This window comes from Apus apus, chromosome 2 (genome assembly GCF_020740795.1).
Source record: "Apus apus isolate bApuApu2 chromosome 2, bApuApu2.pri.cur, whole genome shotgun sequence".
Lineage (NCBI taxonomy): Eukaryota > Metazoa > Chordata > Aves > Apodiformes > Apodidae > Apus > Apus apus.
This window is the reverse complement of record NC_067283.1, coordinates 107,843,023-107,864,171: the sequence shown is the minus strand read 5'-3', so window position 1 is coordinate 107,864,171 and position 21,149 is coordinate 107,843,023. Positions and strand designations below refer to the sequence as shown.

The following is a 21,149-nucleotide window of genomic DNA, read 5'->3' as shown; positions in this document are numbered from 1 at the left end:
TCTCTTGGGTGTCAGGTCCAACTCCCCCTCACCTTTTTTTTATTTGCACAAGGGAAGAAACTCCACACAGTAGGAACTGTATTTGTCATCTTCCCCATGCTGGACATATTATTTACTATTTAAAGATAATAAATTTGTGACTGACATCAACAGTTACAGGCTTATCTGCCACCTAATTATAGGTCATGGAGATTATATTCTTTCTCCAAATCAAAAACTTGAACATAAGTATTCTTTGAAAGCATTTTCTGACACAATACTTTAATAAGAGGTTTTAGAAGTATGCCTTTTTGTACTCAGCTTCAACTAAGCTTCAGCCTACGTCTACTGCTGGAACTGCAAGTATGAAAGCAAAAAATTCCTTCCACTGATTTAGAAAATCATTGTACAACTCCAATTGCCTCACAACTTGTCTCTGTGAGGACCTCAATGACAATACAGCACAAAAGTCTGAGACACTAAGTACAGGTGAGAAACCCCTCCTCAGAAATATGTTGCTAGAAAGAGTTTGAAATTCCACTGCTGAGCTGCTCAAACCATCTGCAAGTTTAAAAACAAGGAGAGATCTACTAAGAGACATCCATGGGGAAAAAGTGTAATTTAAGTTTAAACCACAATCTCCTACTTCCTAGTTCATTAACATAAAGATGACGTACTCCTTGCTACTGGCCAGCAATATATTAAATTTTCATCTTACCCGAGTATTTTAATTTTTTATTTAAAGTCCAGCACAATTTATTGCTCTAAAGAACCAGTTGTACCTCTGTGCAAAGTCAGGTCAGCTCTAAAAGCAGCCTCTATTTCAGATGCTAGCTGCAGTGTGAATAAAGCTCTCTTCACAAGATACAATGCAAATCTGAAACTAAGTGGGGCAACGGATATAAAACACGCCTACACTTCACAGTCATGTCTTCAGCTCAAAAATCTGAAGTCACAGGTATGCAAATAGATCAAACATAACTAAGAGCTGATAACACAGAAAAAATAACCAATCTGTTGATATTTTCAAATTTTACTCTCCTATTTTCTGTCTGAAAAATCTCATTAACATTGAAGAGGCAAAGACTGCCAAGCTTTGAGGTTCACAGCACTTCAAATAAAATCCAAAATAAATGCACTTTTGATATGACTGGCTCAAGTTAAAAATCCTGAACAAGAACCCATGTATTAAATAAAATCTTAACTTCCGCACATTTCATTTCCAATTTATTTTTAGCTTTATCTCCCATGCACAAGTTTAAACCTACAGACATCAACTGAGTAGTGTCCAATTTACATTTCAACATCACATACGAGTAGGAAAACCAAAACATTTGTTTCAATACCAATTTGCAAGGTATGAACAGAAGCAAATTATTAGAAGTAGAAATATTCCACTAGTAATAGGATGCTCTCCAAAACACACTAAACTTTTAGTTTCTGGAAAACACTGCTAAACTGGCATACAAGATTAAGTGCTGAGAAATATCTAAGCTATTTGACATAAATTGCTATCTTTCTTATATTTATCTAATATCCAAATGTTTAAAATAGAATATAAGTATTACTTTTCATATAAAAATTAAACTTCAAAATGCTCTCCTCAGCACAGTTTGTGTGATTTTTAATTTTTTTTTCTTGCAGATCTATTTCCCTACTGTTAGTAAAGGTCAGAACTCAAGCAAGAAGTAGAATGAGTTTTGCACTGAAAATGAAATTGGTTCCAAATACTTATTTGATATCCACTATAAAAAAAACTATAGAAATCTATGTTACCTTATTGTGGTATCCACACACTTAACACACGCATTGCTTTTATTAGTACTTATGAAGATGGATGAGGATTTCAACAATACTTACATACGTAGCATGCTACTTATATAAATGCAGATATATACACCCACATGCATATATGCTTATATACATATCTGAATATAACTTATAAAATAACATTTCTTTATATATTTATATACTTGACCTTAGGGAGAGTTAGTGCACTGTATTCCATATAAGGCACCACAGACTGGAGCCACAAAAAATGCAGTTTATGTGGACCAGACAAGCTCAGATTCAGAAAGAAAGGTCCTTAAGAAAAGTTTCAAGGAGAATATATTATGTTCTGCTTGTGACCCCTACCAGCTACAAGCTAAAGTTCAGGTGGTTATTTTTAATAGTGCTTTAAATAGCTTTTGCATAGTGCATTTAACAGATTAGTAATATCCATTGCTCTAAATCAGACTAGAAAAACAAAGTAGTAAATATAAAACCTCTGGTTTCATTCAGAAAGAGGCCAGTGGTAGAACCACAGAAACGATGAAATAAATGACCATCAATAGAATCTTGAGGAAAATAAAACTTATCTCCTAAATGAATCCAATTATTATAATGATGTTTTGGCCAAAAAAAAAGTTTAAAAACCTAAATCAAGCTATTTAAAAAAAATATCTTTTCATTAATTTATTCCCAAGCTGATGTGTAAAATATCTAATGCAATGAACAAATGAAATTACTACTTCTGTGATGGAGAAAAAAATCCCTCTTTTTACATGTTTCAGAAGTGCTCAGATATAACTGCAACCAAAAAAGCAGATATCTAACAGCTTTAGATATCTAATTTTTACATGCAAGTGAAAACCCATGCGTGGGGGGGACCTACATGGGGTTCAAATCACTAATACTGGAAATATTTTCACATTCTTCTAGTAAAAGCTTTTGTAAAGGAAAGAACTCTGGGAAAAACTGCACTATTCCTCACGTTCTGCCAACTCTTAAACGGATGCAGTCTGGACTACAATTTTCATCCCTCCATTAAAGAAAAAGCCGCCAACTCCTCCAACATTCACCCACAGAAAAATCTCCAGCATCCATACGAAGAGCTTTTTACACACACTTTCCCTATATCTCACAAGAATCTACGGAAAGCACCACAGAACAAAAAACTATCAAAAAATACCCCATCTAGGTAACTGAAGTCAGAAAACAGTACTCCTGGATAATGCTATTATGTAAATAATGGAGAATTCACATTAAGTGACTAAGTTACCAAGTCAGACTTGAAATAATTGTCTGCTGATGCCAAAAATCCCTTCACTAGGTCCACGACATGTTCTCTTATAGACCTTTTATGCGCACTGTGAAAAACTGGAAACATCTTTTTTGTTCCTGTCAACACTTCCAACCACTACTTCTACTTTGTGAAGCATGATTCCATTCCATACACATACATAAATGATCATGTTCACTTTTTAACTCTCACTCTTGATAGCTATGTTCTAAGAGACTAACCCAGATTGTATTCCCAGACATTAAGATGCATCCATATTTGTCCAGTTTAACTCAACTGAAAGGTACCAAATTCAGTAGTTAAGTTAAACAACATATTTTTTATTTCATGTAAACTACACCAAATTCTCCACCGCATCACTAACATACAGAAGTCTTGCTAGACTAACAGCTCTGAAGAATACCATTTATCCAAAACGTTATGAGCAACCAGCAACGGAACAAGTTTTCAATTCAATTCTACCTATGCAATAGTTTTTGAAATCTGCCTTAACTGAAGATTGAATGTAGAGGTATAATATGCAGCTAGTGCAAAAGGATTATGCCTCAACACTGACTTTTTCAGTGCTCTATAAAAGCTGAAATGAGAAATTCCTTCCATACATACTTTTAAGAAAACAAAATTAATTGTTATATTGACAAATACCACTTAATGCAACAATCCTAAGATGGCTTTATAAATGCATGGTACCTTAATAATTATTCACAAATTATGTATTTCTTAAAAACTCAAATCCCTTCTCCGATTCCAATATCCAAGAAGGAAAAAAAAATTTACAAGTCCTATCTTAAGATCTGATTTAGTAACTTAATTATTGAAACATCTATTGGCAAAGCTTTACAGACACTATATTTTCCAGGGGTTCAGAGTTACCTGAATACAGCATTAAACTGAGCAGACTAGGAACTTCATTCTGTGAATTCAATACTTCTCAAGTATTAACAAGACGCATAATCTAAGCAACATCAAACTTTTAGACATAAGTGCACATAAGTTTAAGCATATTTTGAAATAATACTGTAATTTGACCTTCCCATGTACTTCCTTTTACAAATGAAAAAAAATATTTAAAAAGAAATGTTTACCTAGGGTTTCCTCGTAGTGCAGCATGGTGAAGAGCGTTAAACCCATTGTTGTTGGTGATAGTAACATCTGCTCCAGCTTCTAACAACACAGCAAGAATGTCATCACGCTTTTTACTTATTGCATCATGAAGTGGAGTGTCACCTTCAGAATCCTAAAATGAGGAACAACTTACATCAATATTTACATGCATCCACATTAAAGAAAACAGATGCTTAAGTATCTCTAGGAAAATTGACAACACAAAACAGCTCTTCAGATCTAAAAGCCTTGCTATACAGCAGAGTTCAGAGCAAGCCACTTTCTGATCTTGTTCTGGATTTTGCAAACCCTTCAGTGAGTTGTCCTACCCAGGATTTCAGTCCTTTGTGATTACACTACTACCAGAACTCAAGCATGCCTTGCATTTGATAATACTGAAGACACCGGTGTTGACATCAAAATCTCTATGCCTCCTACCCAGAATGAGTATGCCTAAGTTGATGAGTTGATGCCTAAGTTACAAGTTGTAAGCAACAGAAGGACAGCAACAAAAATTAACAGAGAGGAGACTAGCCAGGCAGGGGGAAGAGAGGGAATTTTTAGTGATGAAGGCTAAAACTGAGCCAGCAATTAAGCATGTAGAAGACAAGACCAAAAGGACAGTGTGAAAGGAAAGCATAATCAAATCAAACACCTGTTGTTTTTACTGAAGCCATGCCATAAGCAGTAGTAAACTTTTAAACTTATTATGGCTGATACCACATTACATTACACAAGGTACATGAAAATATTTAAATGCATAATTGAATGCACAAAGAATTTGTATTTTTAGCTTGATGTTTTATTTTTCAAATATCCCAAATAAGGGAAAAATACTATTTACTGTGACAGAAGCATTTTGTACATTACTTACTCAAGGACCCAAATGGGCTGAAAAGGAATGCCCTAGACTAACAGTGAGAAAACACATCCATTTAAGCTAACTTGCTGCTTTGTAGGCAAACTCTCTAGATTTATGCTTGCAGTAAAAGTCTAACACCATATAAGTCAGGAAGCCTTCTGTCACTGACACTGAGTCAACTACAAACTGACTAACACAGGAACTGAACATTTTAGCAATACACTAATACAAACCCTGAGCTAGTTTGCCAGAACTTAAAACTATGTAGCTTTTATTTGGTTTAACTGATCATATTTACTGTTTACAGACTACTGTGTTTCTGTTTACACAGTGAATTGGCTTGAGTAGAATGCTGGCCAGTTACATCCCACTAATGTCTCAGTCTGACTCCCCTGTGCTCTCATCCACCAAATGCACCACCTACTCACAGTGGTGCATTATGGTTCCTCAGCACACACACAGGATCTAAAATTCAGTGTCTTCAGTAACAGTTATATTTTCCTGATGGAGTTTCATAGCACCATTCTACTCAATTTCTTCTATAACTTGGCAAGTGAGACATACCCATTTTGGTTACCCATATACATCATTGTATGATATACAGTCACCCTTTATTGGGCTCAACACATCAGACTCCTTTTAATATAAAGGAGTTTAATAACTCCTTTAATATATCAAACTCCTATTTAAAAAAATAAGCGGATTTTAGCTGCCTAACAGCTCAGTCTCATCAAGATTAAGACAATACCTACAAAAGCAAGTGGAAGCAGACAAAAGAACAATCACTATATTCACCAATTTCAAGAAAAGTTTTCTCTTATTTTCTTATGCAGATATAGAGATTAAAAAAAAGAAAAATCACTGATTATTGACATGGCAAAACAAGGAGGTAAACATGTTACTACTGTGTAATTCGATTTGCCCAGGATGTTGCAGCTTTTTCTGTGCTGCAAACCCCTTCAAATTTACCTGTTCTGCTCCGTTTTACTAATGCGCCGCATGCGGCTGCATTCAGCTCATGCAGAATGTGGATGCCTGCTTATTTAATAGCAGGTTTCCAGTCTACCCTCTCAACAGGAGGTTGCACTCACATGTCACAGCTTCTGCCACATTCATTCCAGACAAAACTCCTTCTGAAATTATGGTAGTTGAGGTCCTACGCATGAGGGCTTTTTAAATAAAAGGCTGAACATTTTTAAAAGACAATCTGGCTAAGTAATTCTATCAATGATTGGTCAATTGTGAAAAAAAGGTTTATTTTAACAAAGCATTCCAGAGTATCATCAGCCAAAAAGTGCAAAGCTGTGCCTTGCAGAAGGAGTGAACAGCTGTGGATTTGATGGAGGATGACTTAATCTGGAGAGAAAATGAACAATTAGAGATACCTACAGCCTGTGAAAATACCAATTAATGTCAACTGGCTAGAATAAATCAGGTGCCTATCTAGCTGTCACGAAAACAAATGGATTTAATAGCATTTTTATTACAGCTGATCACATGCTGAGGTAGAAGTTGGGACAGCCAACTTCTCAAGCTCCATTTTTTCCAATCTTACTTTCCATTACCTATCACCTACACACAGCAAATCATAACATTCAGTAGCTAAAAAGTGAGCCTACATTCCTATTTACTTTACCTGGAGACTAGGATGGCAGCCAAAGTCCAGTAAAGTCTTCACAACTTGCAGATGACCTTTGTTGACAGCAATATGAAGTGGAGTCTGCCTACGTTTGTTGCGAGCATTCAGATCTGCACTGCCTCGGTGTAGAACTTCAATCACTGCACCCTCATCACCAAAGGCTGCATGATGGACAGCCCTGTCTCCATCTTTGTCCTAAGTAGAACAACAATTTTACTCAGTATATTCTACATTTCCTTTGCATTTAAACACGATTAATTCAAATGGAACAAATGTGCGTATTTGATTTATTTAGAGAGAGAAAAATTAGAACATCATGATACCATTTCAACACCTAATTAAAACGACTGTGCAGACCACACCAATAGAGGATGAAAAGTCTGCTCATATATAAACACACATACTCTATGACATAGGATGTTTTATATCATGTACAACTATTACCCTGAATCTTTGTGTGACGTGTTCATCAGAAACTCTAATAGATCCATGGGGGCTTCTACTACAAAACAACCACTATTAAAAACCAAAACCAATCAACAAACCAACAACCCCTCCCCCTGAACAAAACCCAACCCCCAAAAGAGACTACACTCGACAACCCAGGGTAAGCCTTCCTGTAACCCAGGAAGTGTTACAGATTCAAAATCATGGCGTAAGACAAGAGAATTATCTTGTCCATTTATTTTGTTTAATTATGTATCTTAGTTTTCAGTTAGTAAACTTTTTCCAAAGGAAATTTTGGATTGATGTCAAAATTAATTTGAAGTTTTGATTCCATAATGATGATTCACATCATTAAAGCTCTGATTAAATTAATTTTGTTTCTATTTCATCCAAGCTGAAAATAAAGGCTTGAAAGTCATACAGTTGTCACTGTAGATTATTTTACAATATAAAAGAGTGGATTGTACTACATAAAATATTTTAAAATACTAATCAAGTGATTTCAACATTAATGACAGTATATAAATGCTAAAAGTGGAAGGTATGCAACAGTTTCCAATGAAGTTACTTACATAAGCTAGTTTTTAACTAAGCTTTTATGCACAGTGGAATATTACTATGTATTTGTAGGATTTAACTCTGACAACAAAGAAATACTGAAAATTGTAAGGACATTTATACTGGAATGACTGGAAGTGTAAATATATCCAATTTAGCTATAAAGCAAGTGAAGTAGGGATTTTGATCCATTGCTTCCATGTCATAAACCACAACAGTGCAGTACATTGACTACATCTTTTCTGCCTACATAGTGGGATGACTCTGCTGTGTCATCACATCACTAATTTACAGCCAGCTGACATTTTTTACAGCCTAAAATGTATAATCAATAATCTAACCATATATTATTAACATTATAATATTGCAATTATATAATTAATTTGGAATATCATATTCACTTAAACAGGTTAGTTACATGAAAAGGCTTGAAAATTCACATTAAAATCCCTGAAAATATTTTTTACTGCTAGTGTTTCAATACTTCTGAAGCCTGAGAACACTCCAACCCTTGACAATTCCACTGCTAGCTGATTTCCAGGTGTATCACCTTGCAGCGGTTTAAGCCGTGCTTCTACTTCCTTCTCTAATGCTTCTAATCCTTCCTTTTATCAGAGAATAAAGAATCAGTCCACCACTTGATTAACACGGCAGCTTTAATCCCACAGCACAGAAGAAAAGCAGCTTAGTCAAGTTTGCAGCAGTGTGTGCTGTGTACGGCAGTGAAAGCACGACTTCCAAAATGATGCTACTTCACAGAAATCTGACCACAGCAAGAATATACTGCATCAAATCCAAGCCATCTTTACAGTTTATCAGAAAACCTTTATAAAGTAATGGTGTATCTATGAATATAAAAATTTAGTTCCAAGAACTACATCATTCCTTCACTAATGTTCTAACATATTATAACTTCTGTATATCTATTACAATATAACACTAAATGCCCAAGCATGCCAAGTTATTTTTCTGTTATGCAAACAATGACCGGGCACACTATTAACTACTAAGCATTCTGTTTGACTTTAATTTATATTCTTCATAAGAAAATGTAGACAGATCCTTCTTGTGCTTCACAAAATGAGCAGAGGCTGCAATGTCAGTGCATTCTGTGTAAGTAAATGAGGCAAAATCCATTCAAAATGTTGTTTGCTACAGTATGCTGATAATTCCCTCACAATAATTTAAAAAAAACAACTAAAATAAAGAAACCTTTCCATTTTGAAGGTGAAGTTAAAATAAAACACAAAACTGAAAACTGGAAGCAGAGTTGCCATTTCCTACCCAAAGGTACTGTTATTACTTTCTGCTCAAACTTGCTTTGGTTAAGAATGGAAAGCCTTCCCCTAACTGATCACTGTATATAAAAAGCATGGCAAGTATCTGAAGTCAGAGATGCAGCATCCAACTATAGCTTTTTCTCTGAATGCCCCAGACAGGGTGCTGCCTATTGCATTTGACTGTTGAAGTTAAATAAAGGAAATAAAGAAGGTACTTCATCCACTACAATCACATACTAGCTCTACAGAGCTCTATTATATTAGCATTATATTGCACTTAATTAAAGGTGCCAAAGAACTAGATATTGACCTTTTGTAATATTTTTAGTAGGAGGTCAATTTGGGAACATAATAACAGGGAGAAAAGTTTTTTTACTCTGACACTTAAAAAGAAGACAATTCCCATAGAATTGCTATTTCTGTATGTAGCTAAGTTCAAAACTTAAAGAGACATGAAGTGTATTTTTAAATATTTAGGTTACCTCTGCTTCTACATCCACATTCTGTTTCAGAAGCAACTTCAGAATGTCGACATGGCCATTCTGACTAGCAGCTTGCATAGCTGTGTGTCCAGCACATTGTCCATTCACCTGGAAGAATATCAATACTTTGAGTTAAGTTTCAAGATACACATAGGCACCTATAAGACATCCAAGGGTATTAGAAAAATTGACAGCACACATATGAAAGCATCAAATGACCAAATTTTAGACAGATGTCTTTCTGGCATATAATCTCTTAAGTCTTTATTTCATTTTTATAGCATGAGCTATAGAAATTGAAGAGATTGAAGCTATAGAACTTCAATCAGCTACAGAGATTGAATGAAAAAAGCAAGAAATGGATTTATTTTGAATGCTAAGACCTTAACAATAGCTGGATTAAAAACTTTGGGCTACTGTAAAGGCAAGATTTTGAGAACTGGTCTCAGAATAATACCAGTCCTCTGTTCTACTGTATATTCAACCTCATTTTCTAATTTATGGCAACAACAGGAGTCAGTCTGAACAAAATGCCATGTCTTGTATAATCTTGAGCTACAAATCAGTCCTCAGAACTGCAGGAGTTTAGTCTCTTATCTGCAAGAATTACTAATGTTGCAGTGAGAAAAACATCTGATTGTGATTTTAAAACATATTCCCTGAACCAATTCCTATGACTCTTAAGCATTTTCTTTTAGACTTTTCACTACTAGGTGATTAGACGAGTTGGTAAAAGGCATCTGACAAAAGCAGATTAGACAATGTACTCTGTGAGTTAAAAAACACAGAAACAGCAAAGATCTCCAAAATCAACCCTCCTTCTTTCTATCCCCTTGAAGACCCTTTATTATTCATGAGTGTTTTGTTCTTTGCCCCAACTCCACCAGAGACTGGAAGGTATTTTAACTCATAGCACATAAAATTGCCCCAGTGAAAAAGGGTGTGAAGGGCCCTCTTCACACACACTCCCAATACATTTCACTGGACAACAAAAGGGAGAAGAGACACTGGAACCAGATGTACTACTTCTACACAGACACATTAGTGATGACCAAAGAGTATCTAAGAAAGCTTCACTTCCATTAGTATTACAGATCCCCAGAACTAGAACACTCACATCTACATCTGGTCTTTTTAGAAGGTCTTCCACTTTAGCAACATCTCCATTGGCAGCAGCTTTAACCAATTCTTCATTGAGATCTCCAGATTCCTGGGTCTCAAATAATTTCTTCAATAGTTGGGACAATCTCTCTATAGTTATTAAACAAAGAACAATTAAGATTACAATTCTAATCAAGAACAGAACAAGAACAGTGAAATTTGTCATGTTTCTAAAGGCATATGCAAAATAATATGCAAACCACCATAAAATAGCCGCTGTAAATTATTACTCAGTTCTGAGTAAGCGCTGCACTCCAATACCCTTTAGACAGTTGAGACTGTCACTTCAGACACCTTCAAAACCAAGTTGATTGAATCACAAATAGCTTGTCTGCCACAAAATAGAAGGGCCGGGATGAGGTAAAAACATGAATTTACATATTCACAGAACAGGCTTTTTAGTCTTCCAGCTTAACTCAGGGTACATCAGACCCACTTGTGACCTGAAACACTAAGTCATATTATTTCTAACTAGTTTTGTGGCAACTGACTTCATCTTTATTGCAGAAAACTCACTCTCTCTGCCTCTCTGGGAAAATGTCTAGAAAACTATGTAGAAGGTTTCTTGGCATTAAAGCAAATAAGAGGAAAAAACAGCGAGCTGTAACCAAAAAGAGTAAAAACATTCCAGTTTAATTGATCTGTGGAACAGCCAAGAGAATATAAACCACACTGGATTGTCTTTCTGTTTAGATGAACAAGAGCAGCTTCCAGAGACCTGAAATGTGATTACATGGACAAAAAATCCCACTGTAATTAGTCAAAGGATGCCTGACTAAATTTTGAGAAATTTTAAAGAAAGACTATTATCCTGAATAACTGCTTGAAGCAGATCCCTCACTTATACCTGCTATCCCACACCAACTATTGAGCAGAGTCTGCTTGCTACAGCCAGCAACTCCCTCCTCATGTCTTAGTCCCTAATGTGCCTTCCAATCATCTTCAAAGCCCTTAGAGCAGACCTCCAAAGACACAGCTGCATTGCGGCCAAACAGAAGGCCAAACTCACTTTGAGTTTTTGCACCTCACCAAGATAACAACCACCACCATCTCGATACTGACAGCAAGTTTTTCCTCCTATAATTGTCAAAGGTATCAAATCAATTAGCCATACTCCAAGTCTGAGTATTATTAACCTTGCATACAAACTATGTACTAGCCCTTAACATTTTTTTAATTGACATAAATACCTGCCATATTTTACTGGTTATTCTTCAAACTTACCACCAGACGCATTACTTATAGCGGATCCTGCTGATGCCACCTTTGAGACAGCTGCTGGATTATAGGTCCAAGATGTTCCACAAACCTCTACCTTTAAGTCACTGTCTGAATAGATCTGCTGGACCCGACCAACTTTACCTAAAGTCTGCATTAAGGAAAAGGTCAAATGCAAATAATACTAAAAATAGAATATTTAGGAAGCTGAATGTTTTATAATAATTCACATGTTTTATCAAGTCCATTATTTAATAGTACAGTCACCAATAACCTTTAGATAAGTTTGATGAGGCTAAGAAGATTACCACATGTGATGAAAAACACTTTCTCTAACTCAGAAGAAAATCACAACCTCCAGATATTGTTACCAACCATAACCAGAAATTTGATACAGGTTTTACAAACCTATGAATCCAAGCATACAACTACTCACCGGAAGCATTGCTTCAGCCCACTCTCCATGACCTCTCTGAAGAAGCTTGATTCGCTCTAGGTCATAACATACTTGAACAAGGTCACCCACTTGAAATTGAGAGGTACCTCCTTCTGCACCTTGAGCAGCATCTCCACTTCGGACAACGTTGGCTTTTGTGAGAACAGCTGGATTAAACGTCCACCTAAACAATGAATCATTTAAAGTAGATTTCAAAAGTGAAATATGTTTTTAAATTATCTGTTGGACAAGGTTTTGCTTGTACCTCTACAAACTTTCTGCAGTTGGATACTGCAGTTTATTTGTTGTTAACAATTTTTTTTCATGAACTTGTCTGTGGCTCATTAGATTAATACTTCCAGGGTAATCTTCAGAGGTGTACATTTGAAAAAGCAATGAAGAAATATCCAGCCTACAAGAATTAAGCTGACAGCAATATAATAGTCCTGAAAGTAACTATACAGCTCATTTATTCTTCCAGGCAGAGAATGCGACAAGTCTGGTTCAAAAAGGTAAGATCCAAGCTGTCTTACAAAGGATTGGACTGTCAGGAAACAACATGGGAAGTTCATGGAATTTCAACAGCTTCCCCTGGGATCAAAAACTGCAACATTATAAAAATACTCTTTGATTAAATGGATACCCTGGATACACCTTACTTTTTAATAAAACTATCTTGATTTGTGCTATGAATTGTACTGCTTTGGAGACATTTATCTGGTTTTACATTGAGTTATATTCTAATACATAATACCATGACCTTTCCTTCATGTGCCATTTGGTTTGGGGTTGACTTCCATTCAGCTATCTGATCTAGTTGAGAAGCATCAGATTATCCCTACAAAGGGTAAAGTAAGGGACAAAACCACAGCTCCTCTCACTGGCTTTGGCAGCCATGACCATCAGACAAAAAGCCACTTGCACTCCTTCAGTTTGTGTTAGCTGGGAAAACAGCTTTGTTTTGCATTACTTTGCAGTATTAAGAAACAGTATCTTGAGGGAAAGCCTGATTGAATAATGCAGTTAATCCTTTCTGGAAAAAATGAAGAAGTCAGTCTCCAGGTACAGCTGAAGTGATACTCCATTCATCAGCTGCTTTTTAAAGATAAGCCTAATACTTGAGAGCAAGAAAACACTAAACCCTCTGGGCATACCAGCCCAGATGCAGTTGCAGAGCTGGGCTGAATCCTGTTAGCATGGATGCAGCTCACATTTCAAACCTGAACTGCTTGCAGAGAGTGGTTTTGGCAAACACTTCCCCAACAATTCCCATTCTCGGTCCCTGTTTACATAAAGTAACATTCCTTTGAATAAGAATACAACACTAGATATAGATCATGCCAAGGTCACTGTATATTAGACAAGATTGTCACCTGTCCTCTTGACCCATTCTTCTGAAAACCTGCAATGTATTACTATTACCATTCCTCTTGAAACCATGGGATACTTTGCAACTATTGCTTAAACACTACATTTTGGAAACAAGATAGTTCAGAACATCATTCCTTATTTTGAACTCAAATTTTCACTGAGTGAGAAAGGCAACAAACTCCCTTTGACCACTAAACCATCTTCAAAGGTACACGCTGTAGAAGGAATATAAAAATTCTCAAGGAAATCTTAATAAACACAAAGGGAGAACAAAAAGTTCCTTCACCAAGTGATTGCAAGTGCTGAAAGCAAAGGAAGTTTGATACTTGATTATGAAGGCTATATAGCAAACCTGTTGCCACTTGGATATTGTACTACAATGTCATGATCTTCATCAATGCCACAAACTGTTCCAGTTGTTGTTAAAGTTTCAAACATGCCATCGGTCCATCCTCCATGACCATGCTGCAAAGACTGTACAATTTCCAAATCAAGGTCAATGTTTACAAGGTCACCTATTTGCAGTCCACCGGGATTTCTGTTCCCATTTTGCTCACCTAAAATGGAATAAGAAGAAAATGTGTACATGACCACACTAATTTCCCTAACAATTTCAGTACGTTAATTTCTGAGATTCAATGTCTCTGCAACTGTGGTGGCCAATAAGTAAAAAAGAGTGAACAGGAAAAAAAATAACTCTGAAGCTTAACTCTTCAGAAAGTCTACTGATATGGAACTCACTAGACAGAAAACTTAGACAGAAAACATCCCAGAGACAACCCTGGGAAGAGAGGAAAGTCTAAGAAAGGAAGAGATAGAAAGCAACAAAAAACTGTAGAAGCATTAATTGGAAGAAGTAATGTCTAGAGACCATCTGGTCTAATATCCCACACAAAGTTTAACCAACAACCAGTTGAAGTCAGCTGTGGCTTTATCTGAGTCCTGAAAGACCTCAAGGACAGAGGTCCACAAGCTCTCCAACTAACTTTTTCCAGTGCTGCAATACAGAGCTGTAGGTGTAACTGAAAATTTCTTCAATACCTGAATACCTCGAGTCACTTAAGGCGGCCACTATGTTTTTTATGCCATTTGCCACTATTGAAATTTTGGTGCCACCGCTTTCAATTACCCTTCAAGTGCTATCTCTAAACACCCTTCTTATCAGACTACAGCTCCACCTTCACTCACACCCCCCTACGGACTTGCTATCACTTGCAATTGGCCGGGATAGTAGTCCCTGTCATCATCAAGGCCACAGATATGGTACTGAAAGAAATCAGTCCCAATATTTTGCCCCAGCTACAAACTACTTTTTATTAATTAGGTCCCTGCTGAAGTATTATTTGCACTCTCCTTCAAATATTGCAAAGCTTCAAAAATAACTTGCTAGGTTTATTGCAAGCATATATTTAAATTCACAGCACAAAAGTATCTGAACTGTGTTCAGAACACAAATTAAAGGGACAGATGTTCTAACAAAGACTAAGACTGAGAAGATAGAGTGTAATGTGGCAAGAATGATGAACTGAGTTCATTGTTATCCATTAAGTGCAATTTAATATAGTGGAAGAATTTAACAGAGAATAGTGTCCTACTATCTTTAGTAATTAATATTCATGCATTCAAATACAGTATCACCCTAACAATAAGCTACATGCAGAATACACAGCCCTGTACTTTCAAAGCAAGAACAAAAAGAAGGGCATGTACATAAGAACCTACATTTACCTCTGTAATACAGAACCAGTAAGATCCTATTACTACTTTACTATTTTTATTCACATCAGACTAAAAGGACAAAATTAATTTTAAGCACAGGAGAAAGACAAAGATCAGAGTGCCTTGGCTTTTTACTTTCAAACAATTCATCAACTTGACAGTAAATAGCTAACTGACTTCTTGGACACCTTTTTTTTCCTAAACAAAACAGACCTTTACTGTTTTCAACTTTTCACAAAGACTGTCAAAAAAATAAGTGCTTGCTGGTCACACTTCAAGTACTTGTGCAAGGAAATAGATTAAGACTAGTAAACAGATAATTCTTACCACTTTAGAAAAGCCAGTTTTATCAGCTAAGGTTTTTTTTGCACTGAAGTATAAGAAACTCCTGAATAAAAGCAAAATTTTATGTAGTGTCCAGCTTTAGGACCAGGTGTTTTGTCAAGGAAACACACAATAATTAAGAACTTTGTGTCAAATAGTCTATGAAGTTTATCCCAACTTGCTCATGTTTCAAAACCCAAAACAACTGGCAGGTTGTGTTTTTTTTAATAATATAATCTGCACACGTCTGCAGCCCAGAAAAGACACTAGAAGAGTAAGTCAGTACAACAGCTGATATGGAAAACCTCAACCAAGATTTCACAACATACACTACCATTAGTATAAAATAACAGGTTAAGTGCTATGTTCAGATGACTCCCGTTTATGGCCATGTACGTTACTTCACTGAACGTCTCTGAATATTTACGACAGTCTAAGGCTGCACAGTTATGTGTGGTTTTAACTCTTCACTGAGCCAGACATGTGACTCAAGGTGTTACTTAGACAACACTTAGCTCCCTTACCATCCACTTGCCACACTGATATCAAACACGTTTAGAGAAGTATCACAATTTATCATTAATGCATAGAAATGCTACCATATACATTTCACTAGTAAAGACAGTCATTTTAGATGATGTTTACAAAGGAATGAGAAATCTAGACTACATATAATTAACACACATCAAGACAAATTTACTTTACCTTCAACTCACCTAATACAGGACAATGGTCCCTATAGAAAGAGCCACCTTTTGCATCTTGGACACATTTCAGGTCAGACTACGGAAAGACATGGAGACAACTTTAGTCCTCACTGAGTCTCCAGGTTAACATAAGTCAGTAAAACTAGAGCTCAGTTAAGAAAGGCTGAAAATTATGTGTACAAAAGGCACATCCCATTATTTCATTACTGATGCATATTATTTCAAATACTTTATCAGCCTGAACATTCTCAAGTTTTTTAGTAACTTTTGCCACTATAAAAGGCTATAAAGGATGAGACATTTTTAACTTAAAAGTATTAAAATAACACAAAGTTCCTTTGCATTGTTCTATAAAGTTCTCTTTCCTTTTAAAAGAAGTTTGTGAACACAAACAATTAAACAAAAAACCTGAAGTATCAGCAGACAGTGCCAGAGGCTACAGCCTTTCTTGTACCAATCATTTAATGCCTAACAGTGCTGCCCCTCCTCCCAACCCTTTTTGACAGATAAATGTTGAAGAAAACCTGGCACTCAGATTCTATAAAATGAAGAATTTCCAATTAAAAACAAGAACACAAGGATATTACTAAAAAAAAACCCAAACACTTTGCTGAGCTAAACATGTTCTTTTTAAAGAGAAAAGTTCTAAAGTTCATTCTCCAGAAAGACTGTTTCATATTATCTGAGAAACAGAAGGTTCAAGTGTGATAACCAGCTCCTATTCATAAAGCCAGCAGAGTTCCTATAATTCTTCTTTCCTCTAGTTTTTCCCCTGTGCATCCCTTAAAGCCAAATGGCTACCATCTGCCATTGCTCATTATTGAACAATTCTTACTGAACAAAGGGCATTTTGTGTGCAGGATGAGTTGGGAAGGAGATAGGAAACCATTTGCAAAATGTGGCAGAATATTCTACGGGATAGAGGAGGAAACAGACGACAGGTGGTGGTTATGATATAAGCAAACAGAACTAAACAAATACTTCAACAATTATTTTTCTTTCACCGAAGATTTATTGACAGACAAAAGGATTAAAGTGAAAATTCTCAAGTTTGAATCATCATCATAGTGACACACACAACACTCCCCTCAGTGACCTGTAACTGCTAAGCTGCCAGAAACAATACCAAATTCAGCGTGTATCCTGATCTACAAAGAACGTACCACCACTTTTTGAAAAAGTTATGAAAACAGCCAGACGAAAGTAATGGGATTTGCCGCTCTCCAAATCCTATGAGAAATCAGAGAGCTTGCTCAGCCCAGCAGCGGCAGGCCTGTGACAAAGTGCTGCCACCCGGTGGGCTGCTGCCGCCCAGGTGCTGGCTTTAACTCTGCCGAAGACAAAGGGGCTGTGCTGACCATGCCCAGATGGCAAGCTCATTCATTCCCTCAGACCACCAGAGATTTATCGTGCCCGGGAGGCACTTCGTCTCAGGCACTGAATACAGACTCTTCGCGTCACGCAGCAACCAGCTGCCTGCGCAGGAGCCAGGAAGGGGTATGCAAAACAAAAACTGTTTCCACATTCTTCAGGACTTAAGAATGGAGCGTGGGAGGGTCCTAAGCGGTTGTCGTCCCAGCCAGGCAATAGCTGGGTAAAATACCGCTTGGGTTACAGCAGGTGTTAACACACAGGGCAGACTAATGGCTAAAAGCTAGCAGAAGAAATAAAATGTTCACTACAAGGCTAATTACTATCTTGCAGCAGAAATTATTAGGAAGTTAAAATACCTTACATTTTATAGAAAAATAAACTAACCCAGAAACCTACAAAACTGCACTCTCTTTTTTCCACTGCCTGTGCTGTGCCCTGCAGAGTTTATTTCTGGAGTGTAATTATATATTCGGTTGTAAAACTAAGTAGTAGCTTGATGTTGAACCTCAGCTTCACATCTGCCTTCCTTTCATAGTAAAGTCAATGTCAAATTACTAAGGAGTGAAAAAAGAGTCTGATCTAAGTATCACAGAAAAGCAATGTAACATTTTATTTACCTAAGCCTTCACCAAAAAATGAGGACTGAAAACACACAGGAAGATCAGGCATTGGACAGAGATTAAGGCAGTAAGAAACTAACTTGTATATCCTTTATATACAGCAAAGAGCACTTCAGCAATTCTGCAAACAGCACTACTAACACAAGTAACATCAACACGACAAAGGCCTGCAGTTGTCTCAAAAACCCTTAGTAAAACCCCCAAAAAGATCCTGCAGTTTTAAGACAGGGAACTGTACTTAGCTGTTCATCACTACCACAAAAGCTGGGTAAGCAACTATAATCCTACTTCTAGCACTCAGCTACTGTAATTATCAGAAAACAAGCTTTCTTCTACCTACGTAGTTTAAATAAAAAATCGGGGGTGGTGTTGAGCTGATGGTCCACATTCCCTGGGCACTGCATGAAACGAGGCCTCTCTAGCGAGGAGGGAGCACCAACACACCTCAAGCCCAGTCGGACCAGGCTGCCAGTGAATCCCTGCAGCTAGCCCTCTGCTGTACCACACTTCCCAGAACCCCACCGACATTTTTACAAGTTGTATGAGTCTCCCCAAGTCTTGCAAATAGATTGCAACTGAAGACCGTTTGGAGAGGAAATACACAAGCGCAAAAGGAAATGCACTACAACACAAGGGATGTTAACATGCAAGTTTCAGGCTCTCCCTGATACTCCGTACAGAAAAAGAAGTAGCAACTGTGAGGCTGGGTGTAAATAGCTGGAGGAGACAAATCTGCAGAGATGAAAATAAAACACTGGTTTTTTTATACACTAACTTGGTGGAGAAATCATTCAATGAATCCTGAAGAGGATTCTTTCAAGAAACATAAAAACAAGCTATAGATTTTCTGGAACAGGTGTATAGTTAAGAGAAGACACGGAAGCCCCAGTTAAGCAGAAAATCATTATAATGAAAACTCAAGAACAGCACGAATCTAAAACATTGCACAGCAGGACTTTCAAATGCGTAGCACCAGCTGATGCACAAAAGCAGTGGGTAATAACAGTTTTTGCCTAGAGCAGAGAACTTTGGTCTTCTATCATCTACATTCTGACCTGCTGAAAAAATCTTTGCATTCCAGCTGTATGTGACTGGATTACATAAAGACCATGATCTGCTGAGCCAGATGGGAAATCCAGAAAATGTAAAAGTTTACTCTGACTTACTGTTCAATTATACCACTGAAAAAACAGCAGCAATTCCATCATCATAAAAACTTCAGGGAACAGAAAAAGTACATTACAGCAAAGTCAGGAGTGATGGCAGACGGTATAAAAGCAGCATCATCCCTGACCTTGAAAAGGAAAACAATGCTGAAGGAGCAGCTGCCTACCAGAATAACTCTTAAATTATTCCAATCGATATGGAACATCATCCATCAAAACTAAGGAGGAGTCTACACACTTGGTAAGGAAGTTAGATGTGCCACAAAGAAAAAGAACGTTTGAGGCACTGAAATAGCATCTAACATCAGCAGTAACTATCTGCAGATAAATTAATATTAATCTTACAGATCTACCAGCAGGAATGGTGCCACAGCTGCAGGTGTCTGAGGTAGCAATGAATACACCCTTTAAAGGTTATTTTAAGTCTAAACCCGCAACAGCTTCTGGGAAGGAAATAAGCCCTTACAGGGCAAATGGAAAAAGCTCAGTGCATGTCACTTTGTCACCTGATTAAGATAACAAGGGATGGGATAAATCCCTAAGTATTAGCTGAAATTTCTTCAGAAATGTTGTATTTCAAATTTAATTAACTCAAATAATGCTCATTTTCAAGAAGCTGAGAAAAGTTAAAGAGGAAAGTATAAGATGGTAGAGAAAGTAACTGAAATTATGAAGAGGTGTTGAGGTACAGCAACAGCTTCTCTCAGAAGAAATCAAATTTTGGGCACATTTCGACTGAAGAGTTTATAACCTTACTGTCTATCGATTATAGGCATTTATAAAAACTCTCCTTTGTCTAACTTTTTTTTTTTCCTAAGGAGGATAATTTTTTAGTCTTTCTTGTGGGTTAATACTATAAATAACAAAATTGGAAAAGGATCAGTAAATACACTTCTGCTTAACAGAAATATGTTTCTAAGCAACTCTGTTATGGAGAGATGACAAACCTGACTTGGCTGAGACTACAGGATAAATGCAGCAAAACAGGACTACACAAACAAGAAGCAAGAAAGTCTGCTGACAAATACAAATAAATGCACAAGGCATACATAAATGTCTCCTTCCTATCTAGATTAAAAAAAAACAAAACAAAAAACAAAAAACCACATTGAGTAATGTAATAAAAATCAGCTGCTGCATATGTAAAAATGGCCAACATTGATGTATCTGTGTAATAAAGCAATTTTGATCAGCACCTAGAAGCAAAAGAAGGACACTAATAAAATACTGAAAATTCTTGTTGCTCCTTCCTGAACCACTCATATTGAACATACCAGGAACAAGATAACGGACTAGAGAGCTAAAGATCTGGCAGTTGTAACTGCACCAGAGAGCCTATTTCTATGTAACACTTGCGATGCCTAGTATGCTAACATTTCATTGTTGGTTTTGGTAGGGTTTTTTAAGGTATTAATAAGTAATTCTTAAAATCCTAAAGAGTATTTTCAAGAATTATCTTTAATGATAACCCAATTGAACACTGATGAACAGAAATACCAATCAGGATAAGAAAGTTTAAAGCAATTTCTTTCACATTCCTTGCCCTTCACAAGAGAAGGAATCTTCTCAGTTTTCCATATGCACTAAACTATTCAGAATGCATTGAAAAAAGTACACAAACACAGATGGCTTACAGAC

At 36.6% G+C, this 21,149-nt stretch overlaps 1 protein-coding gene across 3 annotated transcripts in view; it reads right to left on the bottom strand.

Moving 5' to 3' along the window:
* MIB1 (MIB E3 ubiquitin protein ligase 1) overlaps positions 1 to 21,149 on the bottom strand; it is a 93,134-nt gene that overhangs the window by 47,009 nt on the left and 24,976 nt on the right. For all 3 annotated transcript variants that reach the window (XM_051612753.1, XM_051612752.1, XM_051612751.1), the window contains exons 5-12: positions 16,361 to 16,427; positions 13,954 to 14,158; positions 12,231 to 12,414; positions 11,801 to 11,945; positions 10,533 to 10,666; positions 9,416 to 9,523; positions 6,646 to 6,843; positions 4,129 to 4,280 (exon numbers count right to left, since the gene is read on the bottom strand). In XM_051612753.1, the coding sequence (XP_051468713.1) occupies positions 4,129 to 4,280; positions 6,646 to 6,843; positions 9,416 to 9,523; positions 10,533 to 10,666; positions 11,801 to 11,945; positions 12,231 to 12,414; positions 13,954 to 14,158; positions 16,361 to 16,427 (1,193 nt within the window). The remainder of the gene's footprint in view (positions 1 to 4,128; positions 4,281 to 6,645; positions 6,844 to 9,415; positions 9,524 to 10,532; positions 10,667 to 11,800; positions 11,946 to 12,230; positions 12,415 to 13,953; positions 14,159 to 16,360; positions 16,428 to 21,149) is intronic.